Genomic DNA, 25,683 nt, shown 5'->3' with positions numbered 1-25,683 from the left:
ACTGCCTTCTGCTACAGCCAAATATTTCAAATTTTGACTCATCAGTCCAGAGCACCTGCTGCCATTTTTCTGCACCCCAGTTCCTATGTTTTCATGCATACTTGAGTCGCTTGGCCTTGTTTCCACGTTGGAGGTATGGCTTTTTGGCTGCAACTCTTCCATGAAGACCACTTCTGGCCAGACTTCTCCGGACAGTAGATGGGTGTACCTGGGTCCCACTGGTTTCTGCCAGTTCTGAGCTGATGGCACTGCTGGACATCTCCGATTTCAAAGGATAATAAGCTTGATGTGTCTTTCATCTACTGCACTACGTTTCTTCGGCCGACCACTGCATCTACGATCCTCAGCGTTGCCCGTTTCTTTATTCTTCTTCAAAAGAGCTTGAATAGCACATCTTGAAACCCCAGTCTGCTTTGAAATCTTTGTTTGGGAGAGACCTTGCTGATGCAGAATGACTACCTTGTGTCTTGTTGCTGTAATAAGCTTGATGTGTCTTTCATCTGCTGCTCTAAGTTTCCTTGGCCGACCACTGCGTCTACGATCCTCAACGTTGCCCGTTTCTTTGTGCTTCTTCAAAAGAGCTTGAACAGCACATCTTGAAACACCAGTCTGCTTTGAAATCTTTGTCTGGGAGAGACCTTGCTGATGCAGTATAACTACCTTTTGTCTTGTTGCTGTGCTCAATCTTGCCATGACATGAAACTGTCTTCCACAACCTCACCTTGGTAGCAGAGTTTGGCTGTTCCTCATCCAGTTTTAAGCCTCCTACACAGCTGTTTCTTTTTCAGTTAATGACTGTGTTTCAGCGTACGTGTGACATTGATGATCATTAGCACCTGTTTGGTATAATTGGTTGATCATACACCAGACTATAATCCTACAAAATCCCTGACATTGTGCAAGTGTACCTATAAGAATTGATGCTGGTTTGAAGGCAAAAGGTAGTAACACCAAATATTGATTTGATTTAGATTTTTCTTTTGTTTGCTCACTTTGCATTTTGTAAATTGATAACAATAAACAATCATTATTTATATTTCTGAAAGTATTCCTTGTTTACAGCATTTTTTCACACCTGCCTAAAACTTTTGCACAGTACTATATACTGTATTATATAGATATAAGAATATTCATTTTAACAATACTAATTCTCTAACTTAATGTGAGACAATAGGATGCCATGAGGATGCCATGAGTTTTAAGCTTTTTGTAAGTATATAACTCCTAAATATTAGAACTGTTTTAAGACAGGAAAGTCATCCAGTTCTAAAGGTAATAGCAGGCACAATATAACATGTGACATTCTCAAGCACACTTAATCTGGTTCAGGGTCACGTAGTGCTGAAGTCCATCCAGCACTTGGTGCAGGCATGAAACAGTCCTGGGCAGGATACTATTCCATCACACGGACAGTACAGTCTTACCTTAAAGAAAGAAATGGGTCAGTAAAATTGAGGACCATATCAGCATAAAGAGATCATTTTTGTCCAACTTCTCCTGGCGTTTGCAGAGGTGGTTAGCCAGGGGCTCAATTGCAGTTGTGAGAAGGATTGATGATAATGAACAGAAACATAGTCTAAATTCATATTCATTATACAAATAGACAGTAAACAGATATCCTCATTCAGCTGTATCAAAACTATTTAGTGCATCCAGAAATACCAAACCACTGGTGTACTCAATATTACAGGAACATATTTTTCATTAAAAAAAAATCATCATAGGTTTGATAATAATAGAACAAATCAAGAATGACCTCGTGATTTTCCACTCTCTCTCTTTCTATATAATATCTATACGTATACCCTTGTCTGAGAAGAAAAGCCGGAATAGAAGGATAGTGATGGACTGGCATCCCATCAGGGATGGGTATTGGACCCTTACCTGCACAGCAGAACAAAACAAAGGAGCAGTGGGGGAAGGCTCCTATTTTGGAATATGTTTATCCCCATCTGCTATACAGCAGCATCCCAGGACCTCGGTAACCATGGGGATATCTTAGAGCAGGGGTGTCGAACTTCAGGTCTGGAGGGCCGCAGTGGCTACAGGTTTTCGTTGTAACCCTTTTCGTAATAAGTGACCAGTTTTCACTGCTAATTAACTTCTTTTCTTTAGTGTTTTTAAGAATTCAGATTCAAACTCCAACCAATTTCAGTCCAACCAGTTTCTTAATGAGAAGCTGATTCTTGCTGTTAATTAAACCTGCCATTTAATTCCATGGCTTGTTGCTGCTTTCATTCTGCCACAGCAGACATTTCCAAAACTGTTGATTTTCTGTTTTACTGAGACCTTCACCTTTCTTTATTTCCACATATTGTGCGATGGGCACAGGTTAGCTGGTCATGTGGCGGCTTGTTTTGCGTCTCATTATTGTTTGGCTGCTAATTAAGGAAAAAGGATCAACTAAAGGGGTCTGAGTCACGTCAATTAAAACAAAGGCAAAAGAAGTTAATTAGCAGCAAAAACTGATCAGTAATTGAGAAGATGGTTAGAATGAAAACCTGCATCCTCTGCGGCCCTCCAGGACCGGAGTTTAACACCCCTGTCTTAGAGCATTATGGGAGTGGTAGTTCTGTGAGTCAGCCCTGCTAAGTCCCATGGGTGCCACCAGTGGGTGCTGCGGGGGATTCATGATCCCTTTTTTGGGAATTCCATTTGACCCAGAAGTGCTTTGATCAGTCCATGCCCTGACACCAAAAGTACACCCAGATCTGACATAAAAGGGAGCCATCCACCTTCCTTCTGTTGAGTTAGAGACCAGAGGAAGAAGGGCAGCATCATTGGAGGGAGATGAACAGACAGAGAAGAGAAATAAACCATTTGTGTGATTTTTTATAATACAAACCTCTATGGGTGGCACGGTGGCGCAGTGGTAGCACTGCTGCCTCGCAGTTAGGAGACCCGGGTTTGCTTCCCGGGTCCACCCTGCGTGGAGTTTGCATGTTCTCCCCGTGTCTGCGTGGGTTTCCTCCGGGTGCTCCGGTTTCCTCCCACAGTCCTAAGACATACAGGTTAGGTGGTTTGGCGATTCTAAATTGGCCCTAGTGTGTGCTTGGTGTGTGGGGTGTGTTTGTGTGTGTCCTGCGGTGGGTTGGCACCCTGCCCGGGATTGGTTCCCTGCCTTGTGCCCTGTGTTGGCTGGGATTGGCTCCAGCAGACCCCCGTGACCCTGTGTTCGGATTCAGCGGGTTGGGAAATGGATGGATGGACAAACCTCTATTTTGTATCCGTGACTGAATTTGTGCTGTTTGTGTCCAGGGTTTGCGGCTATCTGTCACTATATATATATATGCTGTATATGGAAGAGAAGGTCTGTGATACGGTTTGCATATTTGCAGCTGGAGATCCACAAAGGGAGAAAAAATTAATATCATAAAGTAGTTTTTATTCCTGAGCTTTTAACTGGGACAATGTACAAATAAAATTTAAGGCCAGTACTAAAAGTGCCAGAGAGCTGGCCGAATCTTGGCTATCAAATGAGAATGCCATCAACAGACACTTGGACATAAATCCAGCATATGCAAACTTAAGAAGAACATGTTCATAATAAATAAACTGTACACCCCCCCGATTGCACTGATTTAGCCACCACCCCCCCCCCCCCCACCCCCCCCCACGTAATTTTTTGCTATATATTGCCTTTGATTCTTGTAAGTCTACGCATTATCCTCTGATGAAGACCCCTGGCAGGGGTTGAAAGCTCAGGAATACAAATTACTTTGTGATACGTGATTCATTTTTTCTCCCTTTGTGGATCTACAACTGCAATATATATATATATAGAAATATATATATAGAAAAAAACCCAATCTAAATCTTATTAATATTTTTTATTTTATTAATTTTCATTGTAATCATTCCATACAAACAGATCAATTTATAACCCAACAAATCTGAAGACTAATCAAACCCCACCCCTGAGAAGGAGAGCTTAGCTAAAGGAAAATTGCTTAAGGCTTTTTAATAAGGCAACATTAAACAAAAGAAAGGGAGAAGTATATACCTATGTAAATAAGAGATGGAGAAGGGAGTTAAATGCGATAATAGTTATTTCTCTTATTCTAAAATAATATTGATTAAATCCTGCCAGGTTTTGAAAAAATTTTGTACAGATCCTCTAACTGAAAACTTGATTTTTTCCAATTTCAAATAATATAAAACATCGGTTTCCCACTGACTTATAAGAGGAGAATTAGGATTCTTCCAATTTAACAAAATAAGTCTGCGTGCCAAAAGTGTAGTGAATGCAATCACCATTTGCTTGTCCTTCTCCAATTCCAGTCCATCTGGAAGGACACCAAACATAGCTGTTAGTGGGTTAGGAGGGATTGTGATACTAAGGCTGTCTGAGAGGCACTTAAACATTTTTGTCCAAAATGATGTTAGTTTAGTGCAGGCCCAAAACATGTGACCCAGTGAGGCAGGAGCTTGGTTGCAGCGCTCGCAGGTTGGATCCTGCCCTAGAAACATTTTGGACAGTTTTAAGCAAGACAGATGGGCTCGATATATAATTTTTAGTTGAATAATTCTATGCGTTGCGCATATAGAACTCGAGTGAATTCTCTGCTTTGCTACCTTCCACTCCTTTTCTGATATATTGATTAAGAGATCTTCTTCCCAATGTCCTCTTGGATCTTTGAAAGGTAGGGACTCTAATAAGATTTTATATATTGTGGAAAAAGTGTTTGTTTCCTCGAAATTGAGCAGTATTTTTTCCAGCATTGTGGAGGGTGCAAGGTGGGGGAAATTGGGCAATTTCTGTTTAACAAAATTTCTAATTTGAAGATAGTAAAAGAAATGTGTAGCTGGGAGGTTGAATTTTGAACGTAATTGTTCAAAAGATGTAAATATGTTGTCTATATAAAGATCTCTGAGCATTTTAATCCCAAAACTTTTCCAGGTATTAAAAACTGGATATACTTGCGAAGGTTGAAAGAGGTGGTTCTCTTGCAGAGGTGCCACTGATAAAAGATTTTCCATCTTAAAATACTTCCTAATTTGGTTCCATATTCTGAGTGAGTAAAGCACAATTGGGTTATTAGTATATTTGCGATAACTTTCATTTATTGGAGAGCAGAGCAGAGAGTATAAAGAAGTACTACAGGATTTTACTTCAATTGCGGACCAAGCCTGTGTATGTTCATATATTTGTGTCCAGGTTTTTATGGCTTGTATGTTTGCTGCCCAGTAATAAAACTGAAAATTCGGTAGAGCCATGCCACCTTCTGCTTGAGGTCTTTGTAGGGTCGCTCTTCGGATACGTGGGTGTTTTGAGTTCCAAATGAATGAGGTTATTATTGAATCTAACTGTTTAAAAAATGATTTATTGATATATATTGGAATGTTTTGAAATAAAAAGAGAAGTTTAGGAAGGATATTCATCTTAACAATGTTAATTCTTCCGGCTAGAGTGAGATGAAGGGTTGACCATCTATGCAAGTCTTTCTTAATTTTTTCCATACAGACGCCAAAATTTTGTTGATAAAGAGCTTTATGTTTACTTGTGATATTTACCCCTAGGTATTTAAACTGATCTGCTATGGTAAAAGGTAGGGTGTCTAATCTAATATTATATGCTTGTGAATTCACTGGAAAGAGTATACTTTTATTCAGATTAATTCTAAGACCAGATATCTTTTGAAATTCTGTTAGTGCTGTTAAAACAGCGGGGACAGTGTTTTCTGGGTCTGATATATATAAGACCATATCATCTGCATATGGAGAAATTTTCTCAGTATATATATAAAATCCAATGTTTGTCTGTCTGTAAGTCTGTCTGCTTTTCACGAGAGAACTACTTAGATTTAGATTGGGTTTTTTTCTATAATTTGCTTGAACATACCGGTTGATTTTGCGACTTCTCTCATTAGGCCATACATCATAGTTTGCTTGCGGTACTGATTTATTTGTGTGAATCCGAGAGACATGCAGCATGCTGAGGGGAGGGGGCAGGACCCTCCTCACTGACACGCCAGCCTTAGGGCGTTCCTTACCTCTGCTTAGCATGCGAATGAGAGAACTAATTAACAGATTTAGATTGGCTTTTTTTCTATAATTTGCTTGAACATTTCGGTTGATTTTGTGACTTCTCTCAAACCCGCATAGTTCACTTGCAGGAGCGATATATTCGGGCTAATCTGAGACAGAGGCTGAGGGCCGAGGGAAGGGTGAAGCGTGACGTCAAGAGTAGGGAGCCGAGCAGGGCTCTCCTAACTTTCCTGTTTCACTACTACGCGGGCATAGCCTTTGGGTCAAGCTACTATATATAAATATATATATATATATATATATATATATATATATATATACACACACACACATATATAAATACATACAGTATATACACTTATTCTATCTATAATATCTATTCTAAGATTTCCTTTTTTTTTAATTTGTGCTAAGCTAAACTTTAAATTTAAACCCATGACAGTTTACTGCTTATCTTTAACCCTTCAATTCATTTCAATTGACTCAATTGGAAGAAAAACTGCAAAAAATTGAGGTGTTCTAAAACTTTATATATGTATATTTATATACTGTACTGTATATAACAAGGCAAAGATGACTGACTAACTCACCCAAGCATTAACAAAAACATTATTTTCTGTTCAGTTAAAAAGCTGAAATTTGGCAGGATGGTACATCTAGGACAGTGGGTATCTGCTAAGAAAGGACATTTTAATATATATGAATCACTGACACTTGGATAAATTGCCTAATAATGCTGTGGAGAGCAGGGTCATCCTGTATAATGCTATGCATAGGATTCACACTAAAACATGGCGTATTGACAAAAGTGGAAATGTTCTTACGCACAAAAAAAATTCAGATGCACAAAAACTGTGCGTAAGCCAGCTTTCACGGACTTCTGCTACATAAATCCCAGCAGCATGAAAAGTAACGCTTGTGCCCATGACTGTTGCCCCACCCTGACTCCTCCAAGAATTTTGCATATTTTAATATGCAAATCAATATAAATAGCCCTTTCTGTTCAGTGTTCAGTTAAAAGACAATGGAAAAAGCACGTGAAAAAAATAATTTCAGTGAATGTGAAGTTGAGGCATGGAAAAACATACCATTTGTTGGCTTAAGCAGTGGTATAAACAAAAAAAGAAAGCTGATCGAGTGGAGAAACTCGAAAGTTCAACCTCAGAAAGTTGCACAGTACCTGAAATAAAAATGAAGTGGTCAGTTATCATAGTCGCCATGAAAAAACAAGTAGTAGCCCATCGTCTGAGTGTCATATGGAAGCGTATTAGGGTACAAAAAAAAGAAAATATACAGAGGAAAAAAGGTAAAAATTTCCAATTTAATCATGTAGTTTATTTTGTCATTAAAGTAGAAAGTCATAAACTTCATATTAAAATCATTTAATTTACTAATCCCATCATAACTTAAGTAGCATGTTAAATGCTTTGTATTCTGTGTGTTCTTCTATGTACTCTATATGTGTGAATCACTACGTGCTTCTTAAACGTGAATTTTCCCTTGGGATTAATAAAGAATCTATCTATCTACAGTGGTGTGAAAAACTATTTGCCCCCTTCCTGATTTCTTATTCTTTTGCATGTTTGTCACACAAAATGTTTCTGATCATCAAACACTTTTAACCATTAGTCAAATATAACACAAGTAAACACAAAATGCAGTTTGTAAATGGTGGTTTTTATTATTTAGGGAGAAAAAAAAAAATCCAAACCTACATGGCCCTGTGTGAAAAAGTAATTGCCCCCTGAACCTAATAACTGGTTGGGCCACCCTTAGCAGCAATAACTGCAGTCAAGCGTTTGCGATAACTTGCAATGAGTCTTTTACAGCGCTCTGGAGGAATTTTGGCCCACTCATCTTTGCAAAATTGTTGTAATTCAGCTTTATTTGAGGGTTTTCTAGCATGAACCGCCTTTTTTAAGGTCATGCCATAGCATCTCAATTGGATTCAGGTCAGGACTTTGACTAGGCCACTCCAAAGTCTTCATTTTGTTTTTTCTTCAGCCATTCAGAGGTGGATTTGCTGGTGTGTTTTGGGTCATTGTCCTGTTGCAGCACCCAAGATCGCTTCAGCTTGAGTTGACGAACAGATGGCCGGACATTCTCCTTCAGGATTTTTTGGTAGACAGTAGAATTCATGGTTCCATCTATCACAGCAAGCCTTCCAGGTCCTGAAGCAGCAAAACAACCCCAGACCATCACACTACCACCACCATATTTTACTGTTGGTATGATGTTCTTTTTCTGAAATGCTGTGTTCCTTTTACGCCAGATGTAACGGGACATTTGCCTTCCAAAAAGTTTCAACTTTTGACTCATCAGTCCACAAGGTATTTTCCCAAAAGTCTTGGCAATCATTGAGATGTTTCTTAGCAAAATTGAGACGAGCCCTAATGTACTTTTTGCTTAACAGTGGTTTGCGTCTTGGAAATCTGCCATGCAGGCCGTTTTTTGCCCAGTCTCTTTCTTATGGTGGAGTCGTGAACACTGACCTTAATTGAGGCAAGTGAGGCCTGCAGTTCTTTAGACGTTGTCCTGGGGTCTTTTGTGACCTCTCGGATGAGTCGTCTCTGCGCTCTTGGGGTAATTTTGGGTCGGCCGGCCACTCCTGGGAAGGTTCACCACTGTTCCATGTTTTTGCCATTTGTGCATAATGGCTCTCACTGTGGTTCGCTGGAGTCCCAAAGCTTTAGAAATGGCTTTATAACCTTTACCAGACTGATAGATCTCAATTACTTCTGTTCTCATTTGTTCCTGAATTTCTTTGGATCTTGGCATGATGTCTAGCTTTTGAGGTACTTTTGGTCTACTTCTCTGTGTCAGGCAGCTCCTATTTAAGTGATTTCTTGATTGAAACAGGTGTGGCAGTAATCAGGCCTGGGGGTGGCTACGGAAATTGAACTCAGGTGTGATACACCACAGTTAGGTTATTTTTTAACAAGGGGGCAATTACTTTTTCACACAGGGCCATGTAGGTTTGGATTTTTTTTCTCCCTAAATAATAAACACCATCATTTAAAAACTGCATTTTGTGTTTACTTGTGTTATATTTGACTAATGGTTAAATGTGTTTGATGATCAGAAACATTTTGTGTGACAAACATGCAAAAGAATAAGAAATCAGGAAGGGGGCAAATAGTTTTTCACACCACTGTATCTATCTATCTATCTATCTATCTATCTATCTATCTATCTATCTATCTATCTATCTAGCTAGCTAAACGGGCTTTCTCTTATGCCAATAGGACACAGAATATATTACATTCATGATATTACAGCTCTATGAACAATTTAAATGCTAAGATGTATACTTGATATCATTTTCAAGATGATATGAATTAAGGCATGTATTAAACAAGTGAACGCCCTGTCCAGAGATTGTTCCTGCCTCCCACAAAATGCTTGCTGCGCTGTGCGCAATCCTTGATAAAATAATTTATTGTACCAGTACTGTCTCTTTCAAACGTACTATCCCTCAATTCCTGTCCTTCCTTCTCTTTCTCCAAGTAACAAATCGCTACACAATCAGCTCTTTAATAAATGTCAAGCCACCTGTAAGCTTAGAACACCAATTCTTCAAACGTTTAAGGAACATTGAAATATCTTCGTGGATAGTCCCAGCAAGTATATAGAGGCAGGAACAATCCCTGAATGGGATCATCGCTACCACTGTCCATCATGTGCACGTTTAATTATTAGTAGTGTACATTACTTAAATGATAATAAAAATGCATCTGTATAATGTAATATATATATATATATAAATATATATATATATATATATATATATATATATATATATATATATATATATATATATATATATATACTTTACTGCATTTCAACAGCTCTAAGAATATCCACCCATTATTCAACCTGCTATATCCTAACTATAGGGTCACGGGGGTCTGCAGGAGCCAATCCCAGCCAACACAGGGCACAAGGCAGGAGACAAACCCCGGGCAGGGTGCCAGCCCACTGCAGGGCACACACTCATACACACCCACTAGGGACAATTTAGAATCGCCAATGCACCTAACCTGCATGTCTTTGCACTGTGCGAGGAAACTGGAGTACCCAGAGGAAACCCACGCAGACACAGGGAGAACATGCAAATTCCACACAGAGAGGACCCGGGAAGCGAACCTGGATCTCCTAACTGTGAGGCAGCAGCACTTCCCATTGCGCCAACTAAGAATATAGCGCTTGGAAATCAAAATCGAAGCCAGTCGTCATCATCTGTAAATATGTGCTCTCTTCTATTGAACTGAATTGAATTCCTTTATTGTTATTGTATGGTACAATGAGATTCAATATGCAAATCCTCCATAAACTTATTTTCCAATAAAATGGTAAAATAATAATGATAATAAAATTATAATAATACAATAAAAAACAATGAAAAATATACAACATGGAAGCATAAGTGGCACAGGTTGTGTAATATTACAACTGTAATGCAAGTTTATAGTGAATTAATTGCACTTATAAGTACAAACAGTTCTACCGGGAGCGGTTGGATGGACTGATTGAGTGCGTTCATAGCTCTTGGGATGAAACTGATCCATAAGGTAACGCAAGGTCCATACAGGAAAGGCTCTGAAGTGTTTGCCAAATGGGAGAAGTTCAAATAAACTGTGAGCATGGCTGAGGCAGCTTGTGCTAGAAGCTGTATCCCGATAATTCGCTCTGCTCTTGACACAATCTGCCATAGAGCTTTCCAATCAGCTGCAGTACAGTTGTGATTCCACACTCAGATACAGTGGGTTAAAATACTCTGAGTAGTGCACTGAGAGTAACAACACTAAAGCAGCTATGGTATTTGGAATAGTTTGGCCATTCCGTGCACCATTGGTTACAGGTTGATTACAATCAGATGCCTTAAACAAAAAACGATTAAGTGATTAATTTCAATGTATTTGATAAAGCCGCGTCAGAGATGTGAATCTAAAAAATAAACTGAAACCACACAGGAACAGTAGCACTTCTTTGTTGCTAGGTGCCGCCAGTTTGAAAAACCGAGCTGAAAACCTGCATACGCAATGGTTTGAGCTTGCATGAGAATGTGCGTGGCTTTATGCCAAGTTTAGTTTTTATACATCACGATGTGACTGTGAAAACGAGCGTACGCAACATTTTTGTGCGCAAGCACCGTTTATACATGGGGCTCCAGGACTCTAAGGACCTTCAGATCTCTGCTTGAGGTTATTTTGGACAAGGATATATGAACTTATTGGGCTGAGTGGTGTATTCTCATCACAATTTCTATTATGTTCTAATTTCCAGAAAATGTATTAATATGTATAAAAATGTTTTTCAGACGTTAATATACCAGAATTTTTTAACAATTTCACTTTTTATGATTAGCCACTAATGTGACACTTTCCTGTTCCCACTCTAGTAATTATTTTCAAATTAGCTTAGTCTGTACCACTGAAGTCACCTTATACAAGTTAAGAAAAATTGAATAGTTGAGGTGATGAGGTCCCTCTCTCTGACTCTGAGATTGCATTAAGTGACTAAATGGATTGAATTATTCCTTGGGCAAATGAATAAGGGCAATATATACAGTACATTATGTTTAATTATTTGTCAAATGGTTTAACTTGTTTAATTAGATATAGAGTACGAATGAAATTACAGTATGTGCTGATTTCAAAGTTAGTAGTTTCCTTTCACAAGCCAAATGTGCCCTGAATTTAGATAAATATTTACAACTGTATTAGCTTTCAAATGCAACATTTTGAACGTAACTTTGTTAATCTTTTACTGGTGTAGAGTATTGTCACAGTATATAGCATCTGGGTAAAATCACAATGTACAATAAAACTTTCATGTAAATAAAAAAGAACAGAAATTGTTAATATGAAATGTTTTTCATTATAATTACAGGTAGCCAATATCTGTCTTTTCAATGTCACATCACAAATCACTCAGCCTAATTTTAATGGAAACCATTGTAAGTAAACAGGATCATTAATGTAGCAGCTCTGGGCTCAGAGTCATACCATTACGGCCTCAATTCCCTATAGTTCTTCTTACGTTATATCTTAGTCGTTCCACTATAAAGATGTCAAGCACAGTCAGAGTTTCAGTGCCTCCAAGGAACTTCCTGGATGGAATCCAAAAGAAAACGGCAGCCAAAATATCACAGAAAAGCAAGAGCCTGTCCCACAAAATATAATATAAAAGGCCCAATGGAGTTAATAAGATTTTTTCTCAACTATTAGCTTTTTTATCTAGGTTAAAGGGCAAAAATAAATAATTTTTAAAGGAGGTAAGGGTTAAATTATGTTCAGTTTATTACTATACACATTGACATGTTCCACGCATCATTCTTTGATTGCCATGACAAGATTCCACAGAATTTCTTGACAATAGGATTATCTAACTGAAAAAGACATAAAATGTGTCTCAGTTATTTACCTAAGGGGTAGCCCACCCAATGGTTGAACTAAAGAGTCAGTTATTGTAGCAATGCCAGTGCTGCTGGAATATCTGAATGAAGCAGTAAAAAATTTAAAGGTTACTTGAAAACAACCTGCTGCCCTCCTATAGTACATTAAAGGCATGACTGGTTGATCATGAAAATCATTCTCATTTTGATGACAGAATGCTAACTAAACACGGCTTTTTTAGCAGCTTATCAAGTAATGGGTCATAAACAACAAGAGAGTACCCATTCACTTGGGGTCAGAATGCAACACTGCAACAACTGGATAATACGATGTTGTGCCACGGGAAGCAGCGTCTTTGCTTTCTGGGGAGGCTTTAGCTAAGTCACAAAAAGGCAAAGTCATCTTTATCAATGCACAAGTCTCATAAACATTCTTATTATTGCAGAATATATATTCTTTGCCGTCTTTAATGCTTCTGTCTTTCAGATCCACATGGACAGCAGCATATTATCCCTATGCATGGCAGCTGCTCTGAAGAAGATGTGTATGAAATTTTTTGAATGTGATGAGACAAAAATTGAGTCAACGTGTTCCTCAAGATTCACTAAGACTTCCTTTGTACTTTTAAGTTATGGTCAAACAATTGTGTCTACACCTCTGGAATCAAGTGTGCCGTATAAAAGGACTGTTTTCATAATTTATTTATGCAATGCGGAACCCTGGTCACAGTAATGTATAATTCCAGAAATGCAAACTAAGTACTTCATTGGAACATACAGTAATAATACACTAACATAATTACAGAAAGGTACAAAGATTTTCCAGAAATTATATCTGTGATTGATTTAAGTGCAATGTGTATTTAAAGCACTGTAAGATGAAGCAATTTAATTTATGTTCTCTGCAGAATTTTCTAACTTACCTGATATATACGGTACAAGTCTAAATCTCCTATCTAAATCAATGTCCAAGAATATAAAGATTGACAGCTGGTATATAGCATGACCTATGTGGTAATATAATTATACCACAGATTTCTAGCTATAACAAAAGCTGTAAAAGAAGTTTTAATAAATAATTGTTCATAAAGACCTTACATAACCTCTCATCACCCTTACCTACCAGCACTAAGATTACAGCCTCTCTCATCTTGAAATCTCATAGTGACTTTCATAGCAGCCCTTGCTCCATGTTCTTCTTTCTTGCTCACTGATTCCCATAGGTAACATACCTGTCATGTGAAAATCAAACTACCAGGAAGGAACACCTGTACTCCACCTCTGGACTTGCTCAATTGGTGGTGACCTGGCCATTGTTTAATTCTGACAGGGGTATTTTATCCTATGGAGGACCACTACCTTGACTTGCTCATGTCTGAAATGTTACAGGCATAAAGTCTTTAATTATATATTTCCTGGCAAGGTCTCCTGCCAAAATGTGACATCTCTACCCTAGTTTTTAAGACCACTGGCCTGAGGGTGGGAAGCGTGCTGGAAGGGGTTTCTGACATGAAGACTACCCTACCCAATCTACCAATCTTTGTTATTTTTTGTTTCCCCTTGGTTTCTAATAATTATGATTCATATTTGGCCCCCACAAGGTAATGGATACTACTTGCTTCCCCTTACGTCCGTAAATCTGGTGACTCTAAATAATGTCTTTGATAGTTTATTCTTCCCCACTTAGGGGTTTGCAGTCAGTTAAAAGGTTACAAGACACTGTGCGTCTGCAAGAACTAGATCCTTTTCCCCACACTAACCTTATCATGCTTCCTAATCCAGTGGAGAAGCTGATATACCATCACTCTTATGGAGGGAAAGGCCTCAACTTGTTGACTCAGAACACTGTTCTCCTGGGCTAAAAACTTGTTCTCACTCCTCCTTACTTCAAGCTGCTCTCCTTCTTTGCAGAAGGTATACTTTTACATTTGTTAAAGGCACAGTTACTCTCTTTGCTGACTGTAATGTAATGTCTTCTTCTCTTTATCTCACCCATCTACCAGATTTGGATGCCTAAGTCAAAATGCAGGGACTGAGTGAGAGAGGGAGAACTCAGCTGACATCACCAGGAAGCACTCTGGTTGTAGTGCTTGCAGGCAGTCCCTGTGTGCACGAGCATATAAGTTATTCTGTGGTTTAAAGTAAAAGAACTCTGCTTCTGAGAGTCTTTATGTCAGTTACCACAGTGTAAAATATGCAACCTGGGATAGATCATGGTGTGATTCCACACAAAACACTTGGCGTAGTCAGCAGGATTTACTCTGTTCACAAGTGGAGAATAGAGTCAGTGCTGTACATGAAGGTGATAACTGAGTAATATAGACAGAGCTCAGCTGGAATTATTAGGGAGCACTCCACTTTCAGTGCTTTGAGGGTATCTCTACGCACCTGAGGATGAAAGTTCTTCTAATGCTCACGGCACAGAAAAAGGGAAGGCTTTTAAGAGCCTCTGTAATTCAGATATCAAGGGTTTTGAACACTGATGGTGACCACAGTGCAAAATGTGTGACCAAGGATGGATCATTGTGTGATTACTCAACAAAACACTTCTCTAGCAATGTTCAGTTGGTTTCTATGAAGCATGCAACATTTTCTTTTCTTCAGTATTGGCAGACTATGAGTATACATGATCGTGCCTATAAGATTAAAATTTTACACACCTTTTCCCTATGAGTTTAGAATAGGCTTTGTTCTCTTTGTTGTGGAGGAGTACCTTTATCATCAGAAGAGTCTGCCAATTTCATGTTGTCTTGAAGAATACTGCAACACTACATGCAGTCTTTGTTGAAACAACAAAGCACATGTCAAACTATATGTAACAAATTGTATATATTCTCCCTGGCCATTCTTTTTAACACTGCTGAAAAGAATAGCCCTACTTCCATTGTGGGTGAGATTTTGCTTTGCTATTAGAGCGTTGCCACATATTTTTCTCTTGGCTATCTGCTGTTGCTCAAAAGATCTATGTCAGGTGGGGAGCAATAGATGTAAGGGTATCAGGATTCTTCCGTTCCCCAAGTAGCACACCAAAATTACTGTAAATTATGTTTGCACTTCTCCATATCCATGTCTATGATTCATTCTGAGATGGAAGCAAACAATGCATACATGCAACATTCAGACATACGCAAAAGGCTTTCTCTTTATATCTGTCTCAGCTTAGGATATGTGTTAGCATGTGCAATTTTAAACCACAAATTCAGTCTCACATATTGGATATCTTGCTCTCATTGACATGCTCAGAAGAACAAACTCTGAGTCATGCAGTTGAATCATAAACCTTGACAGTATTCAAAAATAGTTGGATGAGATATTGGCAGTTTGCAATTAGCTAAACAAATGAACCTATTAGACTGAACCATCACATGCCCTTTGTCCAACCCCTTATGTTGTAATATTGACATTACCTGTGGTGTGTAGAATGAACTGTATGGCCAAGAAAGTTCACTTCCTGATAAGGCATACATGCAAACACATGAAAAATATTATTTTTACAGAATCAATCCTCAACTTTCCCCATGATTCTGTTAGAATGTAGTGCTATGTCCATTGTTCACTGGTATTTGACAGTGCATTTCTATCAATGAATTTGTACTGGTGGGCCTAGTTACTACTGGATTGACTTTTCTTCCATACTGAAATATTGGAGGATGGCTTCTACATTCACAGAATTTCTCTGATATCTTATAAACAAGTTTATTCATCATCAGTGACCATTTGAAACAAAAGTGACACCTGAACTCATAGGCTTCAGGACCACTGGAACAGAAGGTTACATTTGGGAGTAGCTATTGGAGATCTGAGTTATTCTCCCTCTGGTGTCATTTGTTCATTTTATCCATTTTTATGATTTGGCTGGAGATCTGATTATGGGTAATGAAAATATACAACTAGATATAAAATCTGAATAGTTAAATGTAACACAACATAAAACATAGAGAGTAGTACCATAAATACTAAACAGAATAGAACAGTATTGTGTCATATATTAAAGTAAAAAACCCTCCAAATCAAACAAACATTACTAAAGTCATATCCACAAAGTTGCTGGCCATAAGACCACATTGTCACCCTAGCACCTAGTGCTCCAGTTCATCATTCTTTAAATTCTGTTCTTCTAACATCCTAAATAAACATCACTGAATTAACATTTCACAATTTTTTTCAAAAGCACATGTAAATTTCCTGAAATCAAACAACATCCACAGGATATCCATATAAGGTTTATTTGATATTTAAGGAAAAGATCCAGCATTAAGATACACCAGTATTAAGTTAGGGCAAGAAAACATGTCTATAATCAAACATAATGGAAGTATATTTAAAAAAAAAAACTCTCCAAGCATTAGCAAAAAAAAAAAAAAAAAAAAGAAAGAAATAACAGAAGTACATACCCAGACAGTTATGTCCATCATGTGCAAGCATGAAGCCGTCATAGCAAGTGCACCTGTAGTTGCCAGGAATGTTGATACACTCATGAACACAGCCGCCAGTGTAGTCATTATCACATTCGTCAATGTCTGAAAGACAGTTAACAAGACAGTTTTCATGAGAGGCTTAGACGTGAGGGGAGGAAAAGGGCAGTCTCTAGTGCTTGGAGCCTAACACCATAGTGAAGGTATTTCATAGCTCTAGCAGACACAGTTTCCAGCTGAATAGTACAAACAAGCTACAGCAAACAGCCCTCATGGGAGCAGAGCTGAATAACACCTCAATGCAAAATGAGAAGCAGAGCTGGGTGAGAGGTCATGTGGTGGGGGGGTGGGTTTACAGGGAACTACACAGGAGTCTCAGCCACTACTGCAGTATCATGTATATACAATTCTGTGAAGAATAATACTCCTTGGATAAACGCAACCTTTAAACTTTGACCTTAGGCTAAGTATTTGATGCATACATACAAGGAATATAAATTGTATATTACACTACAAAAGAGTTTAAATGTTTATATTTTTTCAGTTGGTCTCATATCAAACATAACTTGAATATCATCCCATCCATTTTGTAAATGTACTTTTTGATGGAGGCTATAAAAGTTAGAATTGGACAAATTAAGTTCAGTTAAATTTTTGTATAGTGCTCTTTGCTAAGTGCAGGCTTAGAGCATTGTAACAAGTTTATAAGATAAAGAAGACACAGATAAAATTATTTTCTACTTGGATTCCTAGCCTCCCAATATTTCTTTCAGCTTTCCCATATGCAGCTTTGAAGTAGTGAAGTAGTAGAACAGGAGCGAGAAAAATAGATCAGAGGTTACTAACTTATTCATAGTTATTGTAATATTTACTTACAAATTACTCACAAGTAGAGGTGCAATAAGAACCGTTAATCAGTGCACAAAATTATACACTAAAGTAAAAGTCTTCCAAATGGAATTAAAAGATGAGACCAAATCAGCATCTCTTAAGCACACAGACAGATCATTCCACTGTTTATTAATCCTTGGAATATTCAGTAGACTGACATGTCAAGATTGTAATGCCAGTGTTGTATAGTTTTGTGAGCTGGAGTTCCAAATATGTGAAAAGGGTTTGTGAGGTTTCCAAATGATCATAAAGTAAAGCTAGGACCTTACATTAATCTGTTCAGAAGCGGCCACCTCAAAAATCAGCCAGTCCCCAACTACTACTTGCTGGGCTTTGGCCCAAAAAGGAGAGCAGTGCTTAAAAGTACAAAATATAAAGGAATTTCAAAAATATTTCTCCAAAGTGCTACAGGGAGAAGAACTGTGACACTTCTGGCTTACAGAGATAAAATCCCACAAATAATCTTTGTCAATGAAGAAATGCATTAACAAAAACAGAAAGAAATGCTCAACAGGAGGAAAAAAAGATATGCCTACAGGGCAATCTAAAGGTAAGCAAGTTCAATAACACAAATCCAAATGCAAATCAAGAAACGAGCAAGAAAATCTAGAAACCTGTAAATTAAAAAAAAACATGCTACTTATAGACCTTCCAAACCACCCAGTGCTCCCACTGCTGAGTCTCCTTTCTGACTGAATACAAAAACTAGAAAGAGGACCCAGCAATAGTGACATCAAAGTGACCCCTTACCTAGCTATGGGGTTACCCCACAAAGCACAGAAAAATGGCACTATATTTAAAGTCCATAAAACACAAATAATAAGCAAATTTAAAAAATACCATAAACATGAAATAAATAAATAAAAATAAACAAAAAATGCCCATAAATTGAAAATACATTTAATCTAGGAAAGGAACCCCAGATATAATATAACAATAATAACAAAGTACTTAAGTATGTTTTAAAAATATTTCTAATTTATTGAGTGCAAAATTTTCTGTGTATTTTCACATTTACTGTATTTTCAAATGCATCTGGCTGCTTTTATTCCAATACACAGTATTTTGCTACAAACATTCATTACTACAATATTAAGCCAGAAAACAAATAGGGCCACACAAATACGTGCAATGCTTTACTGAGTCAGTTTTCTAAGATGCAGGTTTCCCCTGCTTTAGGAACAACTGCTTTATAAAACGTTGCACATGTGAAAAATCATATGTGCACTTCTGTGGCTTAACACTTGATCATCTACGCAGTCATTTCAAGTATACCTTGCTTCAATCTGTGCAACAGGGTAGAGTTAGATGTTTGACGGATAAGTCTGAATATTGCTGACATGCAATCCTCAAGCCTCAATTACTTTCACAGCAGATAATTCAGCATTTATAAAATGTCTTAGTGTCATAGTAAATGGGATGGGACATGATCTGGCAAGCCACAGTAAGGTGAGGTGGCTTGTGTGTTCATGTGCTGTGGTTGACTCACCTTGTCATGTGTGTTGCTAATGTCTTCCCACATTATCCTGGGCATCACAGGTCTAAAACAGATCATGAAACAGTTGGAAAAGCCCAAGAAAAGCCAAAAGGCCACTGCTTTGAATGTGAAACTAGAAGTAATAAAGTCTAGGTAAAGCACTTTGATAAACTTTATTAAGAATAGATTTAATGTACTTTATTAATCTCGAAAGGGAAATTCAAATGCATACTGCAGCAAAACAAAACACTTAAAAAAATAAAATACACAGACTCAAAGTATAATATAAGACAACAGAATAAAATATATAATACAATAAATATTATGCTAAAAATAGCAGTAGTAAATTGCAGTTAGTACTCTTTTCCTATGTCTTCTGGATCGAGTGAAGGATGGGTTGATGGGAGGAAGCATTGAACTGTCTAAAAGCAGAACAGGCCCCCAGAGGTCTTATTTCTTGCCCTACATGAAGTTTCAGCTACTTTCCTCGGTATTCATATGTGTGTGAACATTTCTTCATCGCCATTTCATCTCTCATGTGTGTTCCTGTTAAGTCTGCTTCTCAGATCCTATCTGCTTTTATACTTGCCGTCTTTGAAGATGACTTTCTGCATGTCTCAAATATTGTTTCTCCTCCTTGTATGTTTCACACTCACATTTCCTCTATTGTTGCATCACCAAAGCCAAACTGACCAATCATATTGCTGGACACTGGAAACATTGACTTTAGTATTTAGTATTTAGTATGTGGATTTCACACCTAGGCCTTCAGTGGTGTCCTACCTGAATTAATCCTCCATGTCCTCTTAAAAACATCATTATGATGCCACGACTATAGAAACCATCAATAGGGGGCAGAGTGGTGGCTCTGAGGCTAAGGATCTGCACTGGTATCCCAAAGGTTGCCAGTTCGAATCCCTGTCACTGCCAAAAGAGACGCTACTCTTCTGGGCCCTTGAGGAAGGTCCTTAACATTCAATTGCTCCAGGGGCGTTGTACAATGGCTGACCCTGCACTCTGACCCCAAGGGGGTATGTGAAAAAAAAAACGAAGTAATTTCCTTTGGGATTAATAAAGTATAATAAAATAAAAAATATTGTACAAAAATGCAGTATAACAGGGCATTGCATCACAGATAGGTATCTCAGGAAGCGGGAATGAATGCCATTACTAAAACAAGAAACCCAATTAACATAATTCAACAAGTCTCATTTCACTGCAGCCACAGATGCACCACATACATCATCTCTAGCAGAAGCATCAATATCAATCTATTAAAATGACAAAAATATAAATAAAATGCATTGCCAAATGCATTGTGTTCAGGAAGGCTTTTAACTCTACCTGACTTTATTACCCTTCTTCCAGTTTACCTCTGTGTCAGAAGTTCTCAAACTGTGGGGCACACAAAGTAACAAAAAAGGGGGCTCGAATGTTGCCATATGTGGCGTAATTTCGCTATTCGTAGGGAAATTTCTAACTTGTAGTGGTGTATCGGCAGCAAAAAATATAGGAATAAATTTTATTAGGGTTTCAAAAAAGCATTAGGGGCGCGATTAAAACTGTTATGAAAACTCGGGTCGAAATACTTAAAGGTTGACAAACGCTGCTATATGTCAAGATGCTCGTGTGCTAGACCATCAGTTATGTTGTCTGTTAGGCTTTTCTCTGAATTCACTATCTTACTCTTCTCTATTTATTTATCTGGTTTAGTACAATGCTATATACTGTATACCCTGCCATTTTTTCTTAAACTCTGTAAAGCACCTTGAGCATGGGAAAGATGCTATATAAATAAAATGTATTATTACTATTATTATTATTATTATTATTACTCACCAAAAATACTGATTGTTTGGTACACAAAATCCATCCTCTTTTCTTTCCTCAAGAACAGTTCAATCACTCTGTTCTACAGATTATCTGTGTGTTTCACTTCTAACAATAAGACCCAATCGCCATGGGAGCTAGTGCTGAAAGTCGAGTCTTACCAGTCGTATATCTGGCACAAGTTTTAAATCGCTTTCGGGCTAAGAATATTTTTTTTAACCGATACTGCGATGATCCAGCATTTCCATAGGTTTCAACTGGCTTTTAACTCTGAATGATAAAAAACTGTACCCTGCCACTGTTCATTGGACACTTCCAACTTAATAAAGCAAGTCCACCATCGATCTGCCTGCCTTTTGCCTGCTCTTTTACTTCAATCGCAGAGAAGAAGTAAAATAAAAGCAGAAAAGAAAAGGACCTTATATACTTACAAGCCAAAATAAACTATAAAATATCCATCCATCCATCCATTATCCAACCTGCTATATCCTAACTACAGGGTCATGGGGGTCTGCTGGAGCCAATCCCAGCCAACACAGGGTACAAGGCAGGAAACAAACCCCGGGCAGGGTGCCAGCCCACCTCAACTAAAAAATATGCTGACTTAAAATTTTACTTTTGGAAAAGTCTTTCATCAGTGCAATGCAAAATTTAAGGAAATAGGTATATTTAAAAGTAGCTGAAATAAGCCATACATGAAAGTAAATTGTGTGACCCCATACCCCAGACACAATTGCACAGACAGAAGTCCCAATATTATAAAAGGGTTTATTGGCATCCAAATACCTTACAATTGGTTTCTCAATTCTTTCACTCCTCCAGGCAAGCTTCGTCCTCTTCCACCCAACTCTGACACGCCTGGCTGAGATCGGGCAGCTCCTTTTAGCCAAGATCCAGGTGTACTTCAGGTGCTAGGGCATAGACAATTGGCAGAACTTCCGAATCGACCAGAAGTCCTGGAAAGTATGTACTATGAATTCCAGCAGTTCCCCCTGGCAGGCCCCACAAAACCCAATAGGGTTGCCTCCAAAGGAGTGCAGATCCCAGTATGCCCTGTGGGTGTCTGTGTGGGAATCCTAACCCAGGGTTATTGCTATCTGGTGTATTGGTGCAGAAAATGTTCAACAGTACTCAGCTCCCCAGTTCCTTCTATTGCAGTGGTCTCCTGGCCAGGTAAGGATACTTGTTCAATCGTGGTTGGGATGCCAGTCCATGTGTGCCATCCATTACAATTGTTAGAGGTACAGAGCATTGCAACATTTTGGTTGTTTAAAAAACTTGAGTTCTTACGCTTATATCTAAAGATATATATATCGATATGACTATTAAAAATTTTAGGCTTTTGAAGGGTTCAACAAAATATGAAGTATTTCTGCTATTTTTCATAGAAAATAAAGCACATATGAAAAAAGTACCAGCAAATTAGTGCAGTGGTGACAGTTTGTGTCCATTGTAGCGGAGCAAAACACCCCAACAAAGTTTTTAATTTACAGGCTAGTCTATATACTACAGCCATTTTCACCTATGCTCATAAACTCTTGGTATCAGATGAATGAATAATATCTCACATACAAGGAACCAAAATATTCTCGATCAGTTCGCTGTTTATGGCAGGACTAGGAGCTCAGCAATATAGTACAACGTCAGAGTAAAACTTCTGCTTTCAGATGAAGAAGAGCCAATCAACTTGGTTATGACAAATATATTTGTTTGTCTGCTTGGCATTTCCCATGGTAGGTTTACCAAGTACAGCAAAATGAAAGTACACTAGGAACACCAAGGACATGGTGGGGTGGGTTATGTCCTTCAACTGGCCCAGGAATATCTGGGAATTCCCCAGGAAAATCTAGTGCTGAGGATAGGGCGAACATATTGCTACCATGACCTCACCAGGAACACCATATAAAAAGTATGTCAGTAGGATACACTGTTCCTATGGGGTAAAGACATAGAATCAAAAATATGTGAGGAAGAAATTATGTACATTTGGCACAGAACATGACACAGTGAAAGAGGTGTGATGAGTGAATTCAACAAACAAAAGATTGGAAGTGTAATTGAGTAACCTAATATCTAGTAGTCTGCCTTATTTTGTAATTTATTAATTTGTTTTGGCATGGAAACAATACATGTTGACTGAAAGATGGAAATAGTTGAACCTAAGCAGGGTACACTGGCAGCAGACTAATGGTTTTACATGATGCATGATTCTTGATGTTATGATTGGAGTTTATTCTTCTTCATTTGATTAATCTATTAATCTTTCTATCCATTAGTGGATTTTTTCCACCGCAATATTACATGAAGCTACAGCCTTTCTGCTAAAAATAACCAATAACTCAGACCCAGGTGGGTACACTAACACACACCAATTCGTACACTGGACCAATTCACAGAGAGACCAATCTACATTACTTGAAAGTTCAGTTGAAATTCTCACTGCACAGCTATCTCTTATAATGTGATCGCCATGATGTCATATACAACATAGCACATGCATCATTTGCTTGGGGAGGCAAACACAACACATAGTGGCACCAATGAAAATCAAAAGTAATAAGCACAAAATAACACAAAAACTGAGCATTTTTTTTAATACTGAAAGAGCACCTCTTCCAATGCAATGGCACAGAAATTGCTCATTAGGTTTAAACAATTGTCTGAAATGAACCTGCTATAGTAACCTGAGAACATTTACATCTTTGGCCTGATCCCAAGTGTAGTCTTCATGTCAGTAATGCTAAACACGGGCTGCAAATTGCAGACAATAACCAAGATGAATTTTGTGCTGTATTTCAACATTGTTTGTAATAGAAGTAGGAGTGATAGCAGAAGAAGAATAAGTATTTGAGCACATGAAGTTCAACTAGAAAACATAACATGAAACATCAGGGGTGCACAAATCAACTTCCCAGATATCCGGGACTACTAGTTTTTAATTCTGGACAACCAAACTGCAGATTTACAAAGCCCAGCAGACTACAGGATGTTTCAGATCTTTGGTCAAGTCAAGTTCAGTTGTGGAACATGCACTGGTACAATGCATTGCTGCACCCACTACACGACGAAACATCTCAGGATCCCAGTTGGCAACCCCCCAGGCAGACACGAGGTCCAGTCCCACCCTCCAGAAATGACCCTCTATCTGTCACAGACAGGTGTTACATGGGTGACCCCTTGGCCTGGTCCAGCAACTTGGGTCCCCAACAATGAGGATCTTATGAGCCAGATCACTCTCGGGGAAATGCGCCACATGGTCGTAGTGCTGTAACTAATGCTCCCTCACAATGCAGGTAATGTGCCTCATTCGGGACTCCATGAGCAACCTCTCATTCGACACAAAGTCAAACCAACGGTACCCAAGGATTTTCCGGAGAGACACAGTACCAAAGGAGTGCAGTCTTCGTCTCAGGTCACTGGATAGTGTCCATGTCTCGCAACCATATAGCAAGACAGGAAGCACCAGGATCTTTGGTCCATGCAATATTTTCCTCATCATAAACAATTTGATAAAAACAAAAGACCCAATTCTTCAAGTTCAATCTTAACTTGGCTATTATGTTATGAAGACAGCGGCTTATAACTCGTTGGACTGACGTAATCACTGTCTAACATGCACACACCCACTAGTAAGCAATATAGCGGAATATAGCAAGTGGAGCAGTGAGGGCAAACATGACAAAAGTTAACCACATCTCTCATCATTTACCACAATATAAATAAGGTAATAATTAACGCATTCTTCAGACTTCAAAAAAAATAAAAGGTGAGGAGAAGGAGTGCCATTCCACTGCTACTTCAAATCCAGTTACAAGTGAAAGAACTCATAATTACAAGCTGCATTATAACAAAAAAATGGAGAATAACTTTTGAAACGTTTGAAACTGAGAAACCTTTTAGAGCAGATTACAGAGGATATTTCTCTAAGTAGCATTAACTGAATGAGGGAGGGGGAGCATCATGACCAAGTAAGAAAATATACTCTGCTGTATTCAGAGAACATGCAGGCAAAACTAATTTTCGGGTTGAAAAGATGAGGAAGCACAGTGACATTAGATAGTTCACTATATTAGACAATTCACTATACTAGAAAGCCTGCAAGATCAAACAAATGCTGATGAACAATAGTGCTGAGTGATTATATGAAAAGAACAACTTGGAAACAAAGATGTACACTGAGACAGCAGGTAACTCTCTTCAATTGACATATACATATAAAGCTGGGCTACCAAGAAGCACTCCATGGCCACCATATTTGCAAACTGGTAGCCCTACAAACTACCACATGCATTTACAATTTGCCCACCCCTGAACATGGATTTTATAATTAACTGGTAATGTGAACTAAAAGGTAACTGGTCACTATGCTTAATTATCTTAAAGGACCAATATACCTATAAACCGATTTGTGGTAAAGAACCCTAAACCAGACCAGACTTTACTAAGAGGCTCTTTCTGTTTATATCTATAACTAGGAACCTTCGTTTGTATGCAAATCAGCAGATATTTTTTGCAGAAGGTCCAGAACTTTGTTTGGTCCTCCTGCACTTGGCCCCACATTCTGTAATGTAATAGCATAATTAGACACACTAGTTACTGAAGATGCTGGTAAGGAGTCAAGCAATAATGGCGGTTCATAACTACAGACACATTGAAAATTTAAGACTTCCATAGCCCTTGATGTT

At 38.3% G+C, this 25,683-nt stretch overlaps 1 protein-coding gene across 2 annotated transcripts in view; it reads right to left on the bottom strand.

Annotated features, from left to right (window-relative positions):
- scube1 (signal peptide, CUB domain, EGF-like 1) overlaps nt 1-25,683 on the bottom strand; it is a 527,308-nt gene that overhangs the window by 440,632 nt on the left and 60,993 nt on the right. For both annotated transcript variants that reach the window (XM_028817682.2, XM_028817689.2), the window contains exon 3: nt 16,780-16,905. In XM_028817682.2, the coding sequence (XP_028673515.1) occupies nt 16,780-16,905 (126 nt within the window). The remainder of the gene's footprint in view (nt 1-16,779; nt 16,906-25,683) is intronic.

The sequence above is a fragment of the Erpetoichthys calabaricus genome, chromosome 1 (assembly GCF_900747795.2).
Source record: "Erpetoichthys calabaricus chromosome 1, fErpCal1.3, whole genome shotgun sequence".
NCBI lineage: Eukaryota > Metazoa > Chordata > Cladistia > Polypteriformes > Polypteridae > Erpetoichthys > Erpetoichthys calabaricus.
Note: the sequence above shows the minus strand (reverse complement) of the source record. Positions and strands in the feature narration are given on the sequence as shown.